This window comes from Cibotium barometz, chromosome 41 (genome assembly GCF_041138505.1).
Source record: "Cibotium barometz isolate CiBa-2024 chromosome 41, ASM4113850v1, whole genome shotgun sequence".
Classification (NCBI taxonomy): Eukaryota; Viridiplantae; Streptophyta; class Polypodiopsida; order Cyatheales; family Cibotiaceae; genus Cibotium; species Cibotium barometz.
In genome coordinates this window covers 16,339,940-16,356,274 of record NC_141086.1, presented here as the reverse complement: position 1 = coordinate 16,356,274, position 16,335 = coordinate 16,339,940, and the positions used below count along the sequence as shown (strand labels likewise).

The 16,335-nt window shown below is 44.4% G+C and overlaps 1 protein-coding gene across 6 annotated transcripts in view; it reads left to right on the top strand.

Annotated features, from left to right (window-relative positions):
• The window catches only part of HBT (CDC27 family protein), an 88,728-nt gene extending 72,696 nt beyond the window's left edge, over positions 1 to 16,032 (top strand). For 2 of the 6 annotated variants that reach the window (XM_086780049.1, XM_086780048.1), the window contains exons 10-19: positions 10,376 to 10,441; positions 11,158 to 11,277; positions 13,546 to 13,622; positions 13,703 to 13,822; positions 14,359 to 14,442; positions 14,516 to 14,651; positions 14,751 to 15,032; positions 15,125 to 15,257; positions 15,541 to 15,595; positions 15,689 to 16,032. In XM_086780049.1, the coding sequence (XP_086636175.1) occupies positions 10,376 to 10,441; positions 11,158 to 11,277; positions 13,546 to 13,622; positions 13,703 to 13,822; positions 14,359 to 14,442; positions 14,516 to 14,651; positions 14,751 to 15,032; positions 15,125 to 15,178 (939 nt within the window). In that variant the 3' untranslated portion in view covers positions 15,179 to 15,257; positions 15,541 to 15,595; positions 15,689 to 16,032. Of the gene's footprint in view, positions 1 to 10,375; positions 10,442 to 11,157; positions 11,278 to 13,545; positions 13,623 to 13,702; positions 13,823 to 14,358; positions 14,443 to 14,494; positions 14,652 to 14,750; positions 15,033 to 15,124; positions 15,258 to 15,540; positions 15,596 to 15,688 lie in introns of all 6 variants that reach the window. The other 4 variants (XM_086780044.1, XM_086780043.1, XM_086780046.1 and 1 more) reach the window with 3 other exon arrangements.
• The last annotated feature ends 303 nt before the right edge of the window (positions 16,033 to 16,335 follow it).

The window sequence follows — 16,335 nt, the reverse complement described above, 5'->3', positions numbered from 1 at the left end:
CCCAGAGCCGCGCTCAAGGGGAAAGAAAAGAACATCACACCACTCTCCGATGTGGAAGGCCTGAAGTGATGTAGAACTATACAAATGCGGATGGGAGCCACAGTCTTCTCAAAAATACTGGCTTCCGCGATGGCCCCTAGGCATAAGTGGCCCCTAGGGATAAGTTTTAATAAACTTGAAAGGGCCTTAGGGCCTTAGAATTTCTTATGGATAAATTTGGGGGGAGGCTACTCCATTTTTGGAGGTACACACCTCTCTCTCTCTCTCTCTCTCTCTCTCTCTCTCTCTCTCTCTCTCGCTTTTGGAAAGGGGAGGGCGGCTGGCTCCGTGGAGAAAAAGACGTGCAGGTCGGCTGGTACAGGTCGCCTGAAGGGGAGCCGTACAGAACAGCTGGTGCAGGTCGGCTGGTGTAGGTCGGTGCAGGGAAGCTGGTGCAGGTCGGCTACAGGTCAGCAGCTACAGGTGGCTGCAGGTCACAGCAGCTACAGGCGGCTATCAGACAGTTGGTGCAGACGGCTGCTGCAGGTCAGCTGGTACAGGCGGCTACTGGGCAGTTGGCGCAGGCGGTTGCAAGGGACAACTGGTACAAGCAGCTGCAGGACAGCGGGTACAGAAACAAGAGAAGAGTGGTTGACAGGACAGCAGGCGCAGCCTGAATCCCTCTCTCTCTCTCTCGTGTGAGCTCTGGAGGGCAAAGGCGGGTGGCTGCAATTCAGGACAGCATACTCTATACTCCTAGGGCTGGTGTTTTTGAGAAGGATTGGACTGAGGGATAGCAGTGTACCTGCTGAATATCTTTCTCTCTCTTTCCACTGGCTTACGACTGCTTCCTTCAGAGTTGTTTCTTCTAGCCCTTTGTGAGAGGAGGGTGTGGCAGTTTGAAGGGTGGAAACAGAGTTAGATGGTGGACTTGTTCTTTGGCTGAGTTTTAGGCTACGATCATGGAACAACCAGATGCGTGTTCAAGGCTTCCCTGTTGCATTGTCTTGGTTGAGTAGAGGAGACAGCAGTGTGTTGCTTTTGTGGGACACAGATCTGTATGTGTATCCTCTATGCTAAGAGGTCTTGAGGGTTGCCAGATTGGACATGCAGGTTTCTTTTCCTTGATCGGCTTTGTTGTAGTCAGTTAAGCTTTTCCATTGAAATTGAATAAAGAAAGGGGCGCCAAGCTTTGGGGTCAACAGGTGTCGTTCTTCTTTTTTTTTTGGAGCACTCTAGCTCTGGTTTATTTGTTTAATTGTTTGGACTACAACTGGATAGGTGATTGCTAGTCTACCGCACTTTGGTTTCTACCAGAGGCCGGTTTCAAGGTTCCGTTGCCGAGACCCATCATCAACTTTCTTAAGGGGGGTGAGCTCGTGGTTGTCTCGAGGAAAGCGATTGCTGAAAATTTCAGCAACATGTCAGACACAAAAGATGACTATTTTTATGATGAAGAAGAAGAGCAGGAGACCTCTCTTGAGAGAAATGAATCTGAGGATATTCTTGCAGGAGAACAGACTGCAGAAGATGCACGTTATGAGGATGTAACGCAGCCAGAAGACATGCCAAGTCAAGAGGAAGAGTGATGCCCAATTTAAAGCTCGCTTGGCAGGCGTAGTGGATGTGTTTATGCAGCTCACACAAAGTGAGAAGTTTGCTGAATTCATGAGAGCCCCTTCTGAACATAAGAAGAAGAAGAAGAAAGAGTGTTCTAGGAACCCACCTCAGGGCAATAGTGGTGCCTTCCCACAAGATTCTGCTTTTGGGCCGTTTTCCAACATGCAGAACACTTTTGGTGCAAACCCACAGAGTTCCTTTTTTGGACAGCCACCTATTCCGCAACAGTCTATGCATCCAGGCTATTTTGGTGGTGGTTCCGTGTTCCAATCAATGACTGGGGAATACCCTCAGGGAGGCATGGGAATACAAGGGAATTTTGGAGCTAATTTTCAGCTTGGTATGCAGGGGAATATGTATGGTGGTATGCAGCCCGGAATGCAAGAAAACATGTATGGGGGCAGCCCGGTATGCATAGTGGTATGTTTGGAAACATGGGGGGATCAGCAGGATTGTATGGTATGCCAGGTGTGGAAACTGGCAATGTTGACCCTATGATGGGCATGAATGCTGGGGGTAGCAATCTTGTGAAGCCACTTCCTTACGATAATCTAATGCCTATGGGTAAGGCAAAGGATTATGAGGAAGGGGGAGCTGCAGTGAAATTTGACACGTTCAGCGGGGCCAAAGACAAGCTAAAGGCACTTACCCTATTATAGCAGTTTGATCTACTTTTTCTGGTGGAAATTACACGGAATCCTCTAAGGTGAGAAAAGTTGCGACTTTTCTCAAGGGCAATGCATTGTAGTGGTGGTCCACTCTTCTTTTGCAAGGCATAGCACCATCTACTTGGATACAGTTTAAACATGTGTTCTCTTCCGTGTGGCTCACATCTACTTTTGAGGTGGATGTAATGACAGCATGGCACAAGTTGGATGCATCGAAGTGTGAAAATCTTGAGGATTATAATAAGAAGTTTTGGAAAGCTTTACTCCCAGTTACTTCTTATCGTGCAGTGCCTTTGTCTGAGCAGGTTGAGGAGTATTGTTGTGGGCTGCCCAAGGAAGTGCGTGACTATTGACTATTGCATAAAGACTCGAGTAACTGTCCCAAATGATAGAGAATGCTATGACGGCAAATGCATTACTCACTGGAGTCTCATCTGGATTTAAAGGAAGTAAAAGCTCAAGCAAGAAATCTGAAAAGTCAGGGCATGCTTCGCGTGATGCAAAAAGGTCTACAGAGAAGCGGTATAAGAAGTTACCAATGCCCAAGAGAACTCCTGAGGATCGACAGGCTTTGATGGATGCTAGGAAGTTCTTTTTCTGTACAGAGGAGGGGCATATGTCTTTTAATTGTCCCAAGCGTAAGTCCCAAAAGGACTCTGACACTAAAGGGGAGTCCAAGTCTAAGAAACCAAAGCCTTCTGCAGGGTTAGTTCCTGATCTTGTTGGGGAACAGCCAGGTGGTGAAGAGACTGGGTTGTGCAGGGCATGGGACAAAGTGAGAGATCAGAATGCCTTGATTTTCTTTGACATAGGTGCTAGAGCCAACTTTATCTCACCGGATTTGGCTGGCCGATTGGGGATCCACACAGAGGAGATGGGGCCTTTGTATGAGGCTAATATGGCTTGTCTTGGGTATGCAGAATCCGTTACCCCTATTATTGGGAAGCTTAGGCTTCATGTGCAGGGTTATGTGGATAGTGAGGAGTTCTTTATCATGCCACTTGATGGGTGTGATGTTTTGTTGGGTATGCCATGGTGCCATAGAGTACATGCGGTGGTGGATACATACAACAGGAAGATTAGTTTGACTCATAGAGGGAAAGAGCATATTTTGGATGTAAAGCTTAAAGGGGAATCTGTTCCTATTGTATCAACTTCGGCCATTTCATCAATAATGAAAAAGCATCTTTCCGCGTACTTGGTTTTTGTAAAGGATGCAAAAGACGATGAGTCTAAATCTAATTTGTCTATGTCAGATAAAGACAGGACTGGTTTCGTGAGCCTCTTTCAGAGGATGAGCTGGTTGAGGCTCTGAGGGTCCTTCCGCGCCATAGTTGCCCTGGGGAGGACAGTTTGACGCCAGCCTTTTTTATGCGTTATTGGGACATTTTGGGGCCAGGCCTCCGCAAGGGCTTTCAGTATGTTTTGGACACTGGGGTGATGCCACAGAGCTTTTCAGAGGGCTTGATCTTTCTTATCCCCAAGGGGGAGGGAGTGTCTGATGATATTCGGCAATGGAGAGCTATTACGATCCTCAATACTATCTACAAGGTCCTGGCCAAGGCCTTGAGTTTGAGGATACAGCCTTTCCTTGGGGAGTTGATTCATGCTACCCAGACAGGATTCGTCAATGAGCGCAGTATCCTTGACAACATTTTCACCTTCTGCCCGAGCTAGATTTCTCGGCAAGGACCTGGTCGTTATGCTTCTCGACTTTGAGAAGGCATACGACAGAGTCGATTGGGGTTTCCTAGAGGGCACTATGCTTCGCCTGGATTTTGAGCCAGTCTGGATTCGAGGGGTGGCGGCACTAGATTCCACAGCTCGTAGCCAGGTGCTGATGGCAGGAGGACGGGGGCCGAGTTTTGAGTTGACCAGATCAGTCCGTCAGGGATGCCCTCTCGCCCCGTTTCTTTTTCTCTTCTTTGCTGAGGCCATGAGTATGTATCTGACAACAGAGGAGGTTGGTTTGAGAGGACTCCAGCTCCCAGTCCGGGGAGAGGACGTGCTCGATTCTGAGTTTGCTGATGACACGAGATTATTTTTGCATGGCCAGGCCAATCTTCAGAGGGCAGAGCAGTCATGTTCGGGGGATTTGGCAGGAGCTGATCCACACCCTGCGCGGACAGTATGACCGCATCCGGGGCGACTCAGATGCGGTGATCTTGCGGCGCCAGGCCTTCCACACCACTTGGCGCAACGGCCCCTTCTATACACTACACGCGGGAGCCCCCCGCTGGCATTACAGGCCACCTGTTTGGCTTTCCCCCCCTCCTATTGTATGATATAGCTCTCAGTTTTTTGTACTGATCTTTGTACCTTTTTGCACCTAGGGAGAGTCTCCCTAGCTGCCTTGATTGGATCTCTGCTCTGCCTTCTTATGAGCAAGAGAGGTTTTTTGTAGCCCAGTGGACGGTTTTTTAACTAATGAAAGGATCTTTTCTCAAAAAAAAAAGACAGGACTGATTTCTTACGTGAGTTCCAAGATTGTTTTTCCGAGTCATTGCCAAGAGAACTTCCTCCAGACAGGCCAAAAGATCATGCTATTGATCTAATTCCGGGGAGTACCCCACCAAATAGACCGCCGTACCGTGTTAGTGCAGCCCAACAAGAGGAAATTATGAGCTAGGTACAGGAGTTGTTAAAAAAGGGGTTGATCTAGCCTAGCTCATCACCCTTTTGCTCACCTATGCTCTTAGTGCAAAAGAAACATGGTTCTTGGCGCATGTGTATAGATTACAGGGCGCTAAACAAGAACACCATCAAGAATCGATTCCCTATTCCGAGGATCGATGACATATTGGACCGCTAGGGCTCCACAGTCTTTGGTCGGATAGACTTGAAAAGCGGGTATCATCAGATGCGCATTAGACTCGAGGATGTGCCTAAGACAGCACTTTTGGGCTATATGAGTTCTTGGTCATGCCCTTTGGTTTGACAAATGCTCCTGCCACATTTAACAGGATGATGGACAGGATTTTCCGGCCTCAGAGAGCATTTGTCGGCACATTCTTTGATGATATGATTGTGCATTCACGCACAGAGGAGGAGCATAGGAAGCATTTGGCCATTGTGTTTGAAGAACTCCAGAAGCATAGGTTAGTCATTAATGGCAAGAAGAGAGTTCTTCTTGGAAGAGATACACTTCTTGGGGCATATCATGTCTAAAGATGGAGTCCGTATGGATCCTTTGACAGTGGAAGCAATTATCAATTGGCTAGATTTGAGGACCGTGCATGATGTACGCAGCTTTTTGGGATTGTGTTCCTATTACATGCGGTACATACGGTATTTTGCTGAGATTGCTTCGCTCCTTTATGCTTTAACAGAAGGGAACTCTGTTTCGATGGGCTGATCGGGAAATTGCAACCTTTAAAAAGCTTACTTTGGATCCCGTATTGGTATTACCGGATCTCCGAAAGGCTTTTGTTGTCCAGTGTAATGCATGTGGGAACAGGATTGGGGCAGTTCTCATGCAGGAAGGACATGTGATAGCCTATGAGAGTCGTATATTACAGTATGCCGAGAAGCATTTACAGGTGTTGGCTGTAATTCATGCTCTTTCTACATGGAAACACTATTTGCTTGGGGCTGATTTCACTGTGCAGACAGATCATCAGACCTTGCGTTATTTCCTCACGCAAACTAAACTTTCTGAGAAGCATATGAGATGGGCCAACTTTTTGTCTATGTTCCACTTCCAGATTGTACATGTGGAAGGCAAAAAGAATGTTGTGGCAGATGCTTTGTCACGCAAGCCACAAGTCTCAACAGTTTCACTTGCTTATCATCATGAGCTTGATGAGATGAAAGAGCAGTATGCCCAGGATGAGGATTTGGAAAGCTCTATGATCAGATGTCTGAGGGTCAACGGCATGATCATTATACTCTCAAGGATGGCTTTTTGTCGATGCATGGTAGACTTTGCGATTTGAGAAAGCTAGGCTCAAAAAGATAAAGGGTAAAGAGCGCTTATTTCCTAAGTTGAGCATGCGCTATTATGGACCTTTTCAGGTATTGGAAAGATTGGTGAGGTGGCCTATCGTTTGAAGCTACTTGTGGCATGCGCTATTATGCTTTGTCACGCAAGCCACAAGTCTCAGCAGTTTCACTTGCTTATCATCATGAGCTTGATGAGATGAAAGAGCAGTATGCCCAGGATGAGGATTTGGAAGGCTCTATGATCAGATGTCTGAGGGTCAGCGGCATGATCATTATACTCTCAAGGATGGCTTTTTGTCGATGCATGGTAGACTGTGCGATTTGAGAAAGCTAGGCTCAAAAAGATAAAGGGTAAAGAGCGCTTATTTCCTAAGTTGAGCATGCGCTATTATGGACCTTTTCAGGTATTGGAAAGATTGGTGAGGTGGCCTATCGTTTGAAGCTACCAGATCATTGGAGGATTCACAATGCATTTCATGTGAGTCTACTTAGACCTTTCCGTGGGGATGTGCCTGAGGATGTATTAGATGAGGCTTAGTCGGAAGTTGAGGAACTTGATGAGGTTCTTATTCCAGAGCAGATACTGGCACATAAGGAAAGAAAGGTACGAGGTAATGTTTCCCGTCGCTATCTTGTGAAGTTCAAGAACTATTCACCGATGGATGCAAAGTGGATGGAGGAAGGTGACTTAGCAAATTCACCTCAGGTTTTGCAGCTTTATCTTGATGCCTTTGAGTTGGAGCCGACTCTTGTTACGGCTTATTCAGGTTCAGCAGAGCATGGGTTTGGAGCATTGCCTGATGCTCAAGAGGGGGGTAGCACCTCCGCTCCCTTGATACAGACAGGCTCAGATGACATCTAGAGGTTGCTTGGTGCAGCTTTTGTCTCACCCGAAGGTACTAATGGCCGACAATACATCTGTTTATGGGACTTCTATGATATATGTGTACTAGTCACATTGGATGTTGTGGTTGTGTATGGTTCACAGTGGTATACAACTTGGACTATTACTCCACCATGGGTTTGCAGTGAATGTTGCTACATATGCATGGCTTAGAGAGATTGGGAAGTTGATCTTGCCATATTGTACTTTTCACTTTGGATATCTTGCTGTATCACCACATTGCAATCGAGGACGCTTGCCATTTTTCAAGAGGGTATGTCATGACCCTGTGAAATTGGAATAGCACAAGTGTGGGCATGGTGGTCGATGAGCAAGATAAATATTTCACGATTCATACTTGGGTGCCCGGACAAATGGTAACATGTGTGGAATCCCCAAGTGTGAAGGGGGACCAAGGGATTTAATATTCTAATGTTTTAACCTTGGGTGGCCCCTAGGCATAAGTCGCCCCTAGGGATAAGTTTTAATAAACTTAAAAGGGCCTTAGGGCCTTAGAATTTCTTATGGATAAATTTGGGGAGAGGCTACTCCATTTTTGGAGGTACACAACTCTCTCTCCTCTCTCTCTCTCTCTCTCTCTCTCTCTCTCTCTTGCTTTTGGAAAGGGAAGGGCGGCTAGCTCCATGGAGAAAAAGACGTGCAGGTCGGGCAAGAAAAAGCTTTACCATATGATCAGCTTTAATGGTTTTCTTGACGGGCAAGAAATGAGCTTGCTTGCTAAACCTGTCCACAATGGTCCAAATAGCATCATTCCCATGCTGGGATCTAGGCAAATCCATAATAAAATCCATAGTAATACTTTCCCAAGGTTGCGAGGGAATAGGCAATGGCTGAAGCAAACCTGGAGGTTTTTGCCTATCAAATTTCACCTTTTGGCAAGTAATACATGCACGTACATAAGCCTCAATATCTTTACGCATGCTTGGCCAAAAGAAATATCTCTAAATCATGCGTGTAGTGGGTATAATACCTCTATGACCAGCATAAGGTGGAGCGTGACATTCGTCCATAACCTTTGGACGCAAATCCTTCACCACACATAGAAAATTATCCTTCATAAGATAACCCTCGTTGATAACATAAGAGGCACGTGGATGACCAGCCATCAAATCAGTCCATATATGGCAAAAATCAGCATCCAAATGATACAAATCTCTCATAGCAGATAAGTCCCCATGAGAGGCCACTGAGACTGCAGCAACATAAGGCCTCCTGGATAGTGCATCGGCCACCACATTTTTCTTTCCTGGAGTATGCACAATCTGAAAATGAAACATGGAAAGAAAGTTTGCCATTCTTATCTGCTTCTCTGAAAGCTTTGTTTGAGATAGAAAGTATCTCAAGCTTTGATGATCTGTCTTGACTACAAATTCAGCGCCAAGAAGATAATGTTTCCATATCTTTAAGGCATGAATTACAGCCAAGAGCTCTTTCTCATAAATATCCATATGAAGCTCACCATCATGCAAACGACAGCTCTCGTATGCAACTGCATGCCCTTCTTGATTTAGGACAGCTCCTATGCAATCACCACAAGCATCACATTCAACTACGAATGACTTGTGCAAGTCAGGAACAATCAATACTGGACCACATATAATAGCATGCTTGAGTTGTAAGAAAGCATCCTGTTCCTTTGAAGTCCATTCTGACACAGAACCAGTGTGGATCAAGGTAGAGGACATATGTGAGAAACCATACCAAGGTTTCCATAGACCTGAACGTCAAACACGTCATGTGACTGCGATAGACTGTGGCTAGCAACTCACCACCCAACCGTAGGTTCGGTACCTCGAACCACCTGTGAGCCTGCTGGTCAACGATGACCCCAACCTGGCGTCCCATACCACCAAGCTGTAGTTCCAGCTCGACATCAATTCTCTTACGGCAATCAATCTCTCGGCCAAAAAAAACTGGATCTAATTTCCCCTTCTTCTCCTTAGGCGACAGTTACATAAACAGAGTGACCTTGAGAAGTGATTTTCAATACTTCGCCAAATATGAGGAGACATTCTCTCCCTCATCTTGAGACAGCCAGTCCCACTCTTTGTATACATCCTTTGCAAAATTTGATGGCAAAGACCGAGCATAAAGTTGATTTATCCTTCAGATGCATGCACACATGTCTTAACATGGACTTCTTCGAGAAGTCTTCATCACAGAAAGCAACCTCAAACTGTCTTAACAAATGCAAGATCTTTCATAGTGTCAATGGAAGTTTCAAACTTGACATCTTTGTCTACCGATGCTCAATACAGCCCCATGCAGATAGTGATACACCTTTTCTTTTTTCTTTTTTTCTTCATTCTCCTCTTTTCCTTTTGTTAAAACCTTCTTGTTGATTGGATCGTACCATCTCATAGTGCTTGTTTTATTTTGTAGAGCGCTTCTTGATCATGCACATTCAACCAAGAATTGTGAAACCTAACATAGATATCCTTCTCAAGCTCTTGGAAGTCAAATCCCTTGACTTCTACCATCGGTGTGCTTCTCAAGCTTCATTCATGAAAACAGACTTGACTCTGATATGGTATACTAACCACTTGGATGCCAAGACACATGGGCTGTGGTTAATGGGGCTGTTGGTTCAAAGTCTTTTGGAAGTCAAATCCCTTGACTTCTACAAACCAAACAAGCTTTATATTTATTCAAGCCTCATGGCATTTTTGTCCAAACTCCACATTGACAAGTTGGGAGGAGCCGTTGTTGACCCTGTTGAAATGTTTCCATTCCAACCTGCTATGCTAGGCAACACTTTTGAACACTGTTGAGAACTGCATTGGCAAGCATAGGTTTCCATTACAACCTGCTAGTCAACACTTTTGAACACTGTTGAGAACTGCATTGGCAAGCATAGGTTGAAAAGTCAGGACGGGTACCATTATTTAGAGATGCCACATCATCTAGTTGTCATATAAAGAGGCCCGAACTGACGTCTCTGAGGTGTTCAAATGCAGCCCATTGTTGTGCACCTTGCATTGCTTTGGCTACGTGAAGTGTTGGCACATAACTAATCCAATTACATGGCATGATGATGTGGCATCCTTGATTCATGGAGTACTCTTGGTAGTATGGAGGATTTGTAGCATCTATTGGAGTTGCAAATCACACATGGGTGGCTAGTTCTGTTCTGAAAACTTTTCATTTTCTTTTTGTAAAAAAGAAGTTGCATATGTGAGCTAATCTAATATTGTGCACTGCTGGCCAGCACATCCAACATATTTAAGATTATGTCTCGTGGCATGATTTTGTGCTTGTTCAGGAGGCTCTACAAACATTTATGAAGCTGAGTCAACAGCAATATGCTACTGGATGGGTCCTTTGCCAGGTTTTCCCATTTGAATCAATCTTTTGCTGCTGTTTCTTCAATAATTTTTATGTTACAAATTAATTAAAAGCATTGTTGATGCTCGATTCTTATGGAACTTGAAGAAGGTTGAATTCAATTTGCATGACTTTTCGGGTAGTTGACTCGATTGGTCAATGATGTTGAGTGGTTTAACATCCTCTTTCCACTGACAACCCAAACGTTTGAACCATTGGAGAATTAGGCTTGTAATTGACAATCCAAATCATCTTGATCACAATTTGCATGATGCACAAACTTTCAAGATGACATTTTCAGCTCTGAGCATGTCTGCAAGAAAGAAGTTACACCATCAGCCACAAATACAAGGGGACAAAAAATGGCATTGGTGCAAGAACAAAATTACACTATCAGCTACAAACACAAAGGGACAAAAAATGACAAGGTTCAAAAGAAGTAGACAATACCTTCTTGGCAACTAGTTATACAACTGACATAATGATCCACATATTGCTATGATTTAGTTGATCACAAGGAAAAGGGAAAGTGCATCTACATACATTTGCCCAAGGCAAGTGAGAAACTTGCTGTGAGAGGTTATCCCACCCTTATTTCAAGAACGTGTTAGTTATTGAAAATGTTTAAGAAATTTAAAGTACATTGCTTCAGACTCGATTTCTTTTGAAAAGGATTTGTCTGTCATTTTGATTGATGTGAATGCTACCTGTAATTTACAGGTTGGTAAAGCATACTTCGAGATGGTGAACTACCCTGAAGCAGAGCGAGCTTTTACTTGGGCACGTCGTGTGTCACCTTATCGTCTTGAAGGCATTGATGTCTATTCCACAATTTTATTTGTAAGATTTTTAGTTTTCTTTTTATTTTATTTATTTTTGTGGGGACACTTCAAGAATTCAAGATTATTGATATTCTCGAAAAAGTCGATCTACACATATAAGGGCTCTTGATCTATGCATTTTAGGGATACAAGTTTAAGGCTTTCTTGGAGTTAGTGACGAGGCTACAACACATTTGGGAAATGGAAACAAAAACGCAAATGAAAAACAGAAGTCGATTGAGGGGGCTGAAATGGGAAAAGCCATTCCAGCATCGTGGGACAAAAGAGGATGGGAGGGGAAGTGAGTGAATTGAAAGGAATGGAGAGGAAGAGAGGAGAGCAAAGGGGAAGCAAGTGACTTGACCTAAACTAAATGTAAAATCCAGGTTGCAAAAGGAAATGGCAGGTGTTGTAGGGAAGCAGGTGAAATGGCAGAGGGAGAATGGCAAAGCAGGGGAAACACACCATGTTTTTTCCTCCAGAAATAGATCCTTCTTTTAGTTAAAAAAATGGTTGCATAAAGCAAGCTGCAACCCTCAAAAGAGGTTAATAAAAATCCTCCGAGGACAAGCAGCCATGGCTGCCCCCTTGGCTGGATGCTCCTTGAGAGAGGCTACACTGGGAAAGAGGAGGAGCCACCTCTCTAGGGGACAAAATTAAAAAGGAGCCATGGCTGCCCCCTTGGCTGGACACTCTTGGAGGGAGGCTACACTGGGAAAGAGAAGGGGACACCTCTCTAGGGGACAAAATAAAAAGCACCACCGCCCTCACGGGCAGGAAAGAATCCTGGGAAAATGCTGTGCTGGAAAACACTAATTGTGAAAAGTTGATCGGTGGATGCATGCCTAGGGGAAAAGCTTGCGGGCTTTACTGGAGTCCCTGTCGGCTTTCAATGTTTTTGGAGCTGGTTTGGACGGTAAGTAGTGGCAATCTGTCCTGACACGGAGACCCTTCAGTTGGGAGGGAATGCACATTGCTAAGTGAAACCACTCAGAACTTGCCAGAGTTTGGGCGACTGCTAGATGAACGTCCTTGCAGTGAAGGTATCAGAAGATACACTATTCCTTCAAATTTGATGTGGAAGAAGACGAGAGGTGTCTGCCACCTGCGCCTGTGTAGCTGGAACAATCAAGCTCAAGCCTCGGTGTTCTTAGCCTGGCTGATAACGTCCGTGAGGCGAAGATCGACATCAAAGTTGGAGAAGCCAATGACCTGAATAGTGGTAGCCATTGACAAACTGTCCCACTCCCTGGGGCCACGCTTGGTGGGAAGGAGAAGACCAGTGTCCTAACATCATGATTGGTGGGTAGAGAGTGATGCACAACCACACTAACACAAAGAGAGACTACCACCTTGATGAAATTGCCATGGCGCACATTAAGAAACCACTAAATTCTTTGCTTTGGCTACTCTCATGTGATAAATGCGAATGATGGTTCACCGTAGAAACCGCTACCTCGCAATCTGCACTGGGAGCGCTACGCCCCCCTTCCCGATCATGGGGGCCAGTCAGGGGCATGTCCCTCCAGCTTTGTGGCCATTTGCTGGTGGCTGGTGGGGCTCTGAAGGGTGGGGAGTCCTGCTGCCCGAGCCCCAGGCATCACCACTGCCATTCGGGGGGACTCCAAGACCTGGCCAATAAAGGGCTCAATCACTGGGGGGAGCTCAAAGTATTCTTTGGGAAAGCAAGCAACTGTCACCAGAGCCAGGTACACTCAGCCGTGGGTCAGTGTCCAGGGAGAAACTGTGCCTCCATCTGACAGAGTACACATAGCGGCACTCTGTACTGCAACGGAACATCACGGTTGTTGTCCATGAGAGAAACTGAGTTGAACTTGATCCAGATGTACCCATTGCCAAGGAACTGGATGTCAACGATGCACCTCTGGTCGCCAGTAAAAGCCCCTTGCAGAAGTTGTGGATCTGGCCATGTTCTGGTTTGCTACTGACAAACTTGTAGACCAAGGCGATGGCCTCCAGAGAGGCCACGAATGAGGACACTGGTTGGATGTATGCATCAGAAATAAGGCAGTTGAGGGCGGCTCTGGTCAGGGGAGATGGAGCGGCTCTTAGAAGGGTGCTCCCTTATTGTGGCTGTAGCCAATGTGATGAAAGTGCAGCAGTTCTTATCTTAAATGTAAACATAGAGAAGACGACTCCCAAGTATGTACTTCTGTTGATGAGCTGCTAAATGGGCATGAAAGGAGTGTGAGGTGGTCAGAACTGATTCTTTTGTTTATGAAGAAAAAGGTGCTGATGTGGTGTGTGCAATTTCTTCACTCTACAGCACATGAAGAAGGAGGTGGAGCTAAGCTATCTTGCTCAAGAAACAGTGGCCATGGATCGTCTCTCACCACAAGCATGGTGAGAATATGTACTCCCTCTTTCATATGTTAAAGATCTTTTATTTATCATGCAGGTTCTTTTAACATATGAAATGGCAGGTGTGTCATGGGCAATTGTTTCAGCCTTCAGAAGGACCACGAAGCCGCTCTCAAGTATTTTCAACGGGCTCTTCAGCTTGATCAATATTTCACTTACGCTCACACCTTGTGTGGCCATGAGTATGCATTGACCCTTTTGCAAGTTGCCAAGCGTAGGTTCTTATGTATGTGTGTGTGTGTGTGTACATACAGCTTCTTGATCTGTATGTATTTATGTATATATGTACATGTTCGCCCCTGCACGTTTGCCCACCCACATGCATGTGCCCACATACCCACACACAATACTTATACCTACGTACCTATATGTAACATACATACAATACATGCTTATACATGTACATACGTACTATGCATACATATGTATGCACTTACTATACGTACATACGCATGTACATCTTAGCTTGGTCCCATTAGAGAGGTTAAATTAAGCTTAGAGTTTGACTGTTGCAGAAAGGAGCTGGGGGAAAAAAGTATTTAAGACCCGTATGTAACACTCTTGTGCATTGTTCTATAACATCCTTATTTAAGTATGTATCAGGGATAGTTGTATGTAAGTCAGTTTCCTTTAATGATTGTGTGTCTATCTTATGCAACTTAGGTCAACTGTAGACATACGAGTCAGAAATTCTCCTTAAAAATGCTTTATACCACAGGTATGCAGCCATGGAGGATTTTAAAGAAGGCATCTCCTGTTATCGACAGGCGATACGAATAGATCCCCGACACTACAATGCTTGGTACCTAATTGTTTATTGGTTTGTAAGTCCTGTGAAAACATCTCGTTAAAAGGAGCCACATTTTTTTTGGTAGGTATGGGCTGGGCACTATCTATTTCCGGCAAGAGAAGTTTGAGTTTGCAGAGTACCATTTCCGGCGGGCGCTTATTATCAATAACCGCTCTTCTGTGCTGCTATGCTATCTTGGGATGGCTCTACATGCTCTGAAGGTAGAGTGCAGCACCACTTTCTGAGCTTCTCATGTTTACCTGTTCTCTCTAATCCATGCTTGAGAATGTTTCTCAACTATCTTTTGTCCATGGTATTAGAATAATGGAGATGCTTTGAGCCTTCTAGAACAGGCTATCCTAGCTGATCCCAAGAACCCTCTGCCTAAGTACCAAAAGGCTAGTGTTCTCATGAGTGAGGAGAGATATGATGATGCTCTGAAAGAGCTCGAATATCTCAACGAGGTTGCTCCCCGTGAAAGCAGCGTGTTTTTTCTCATGGGGAGAATCTACAAGAGACTGAATAGGCCGGAACAGGCCATGCATCATTTCTGTATTGCCCTTGATTTGAAGCCGTCAACTGCAGACGTAAATCTGATTAAGGTATAGTAATATATGCCTCAATAATTTACTTATGTTAATTACAAGTGTATGTGCTTCGAAGGGTAGCTGAACTTTTCTTCTCTCTTATGTAGAGCGCAATTGAGAAGTTGCATGTGCCGGATGACCTTGAAGATGAGAACTTGTAAGCTATGGTGCTCGATGGTTCTGTTGCCAGCTGTACTCCACAGCAAATTGTGGCTAAGATTTATATTCTGGTTTTCCAATGTAAGCTGACTTACCTGTTATCCATGGCAATTCCATATGAGCATCTAGAATGTATTAGTGTGAGGTTATAAGCTTAGACTGTATCAATCTTGTCATTGATGGCAATCCTCTTGTTTCATTAAGAATTTAGTAGGGTAAGGTTAAGAGTTACGACTGCAGATAATCATATGTTTAATGTAGGCAATCATATTCTCTAATTCAAAGAGCCATGGGTGGACTTCGTGCTGGCATCTTAAAGTTAAAAAGCTCTTTTTGGGCTACTGATGATGTTTGTGATTGTTAGGGTTTCATGGGACATCATACCTCCAATTCTGCTTGCTGTGAGTGTAATTTATCAGGTATTCTCTCTTGGTTTTCATGTGGGCAACTTGTGTTGTGAGCGTTTTTGTGTGTATATGTGTCTCATTCTCGGCTTCTGTATATGGTATCAGGACGACGGCAAGACATATTCAAGCGGATTTTGGAAGACGACAGTTTTTGCTGTTTATCCATCATGAAAGTACCACCCTTGGGCCCTTAAGAAAAATCAAATACTGCAAACAATATTTTGTATCATATCTTACATCTTTCTTCACCTCTCTTCAGTCTCAAACGTGGTTCAAAGCAGGAGTGTAGTGCTCTACATTACCTAACCAAGCCAAGTGTGAAGTCTCTTGGGTTCTCATGGCACAATATATACTATGGCACTAATATGTTCTATGAGGTTAGTCCATTTTTTGAAGGAAAGGAGTCATGGATAATTAATTTATAATGCTTGAATCTCTTTTGTGCTTGAATATAGTTGATGACAAAGCAAGGATGGTATGATAGGTAGCTTGGTGTGTGGTGCAAGATTAGAATTGCTATTGAATTGAATAGTGGCAAGTCATATTAGCTCAAAACTTGGCATAATGAAAAAGGTGTAAGATGATATGATCTAAATTGTAAAGCTTGCTTGAATTTTTTCCATCTAAGCATTGTAGATATCCACTTTTGTCATTGGGACTCTCATGAGTTATTAAACAATGCCTCCATATAATGTCATGCGCATAGTTGTTAGGTAATATTAAAATTTGTACATTCCATTGTGTGTGGTAGA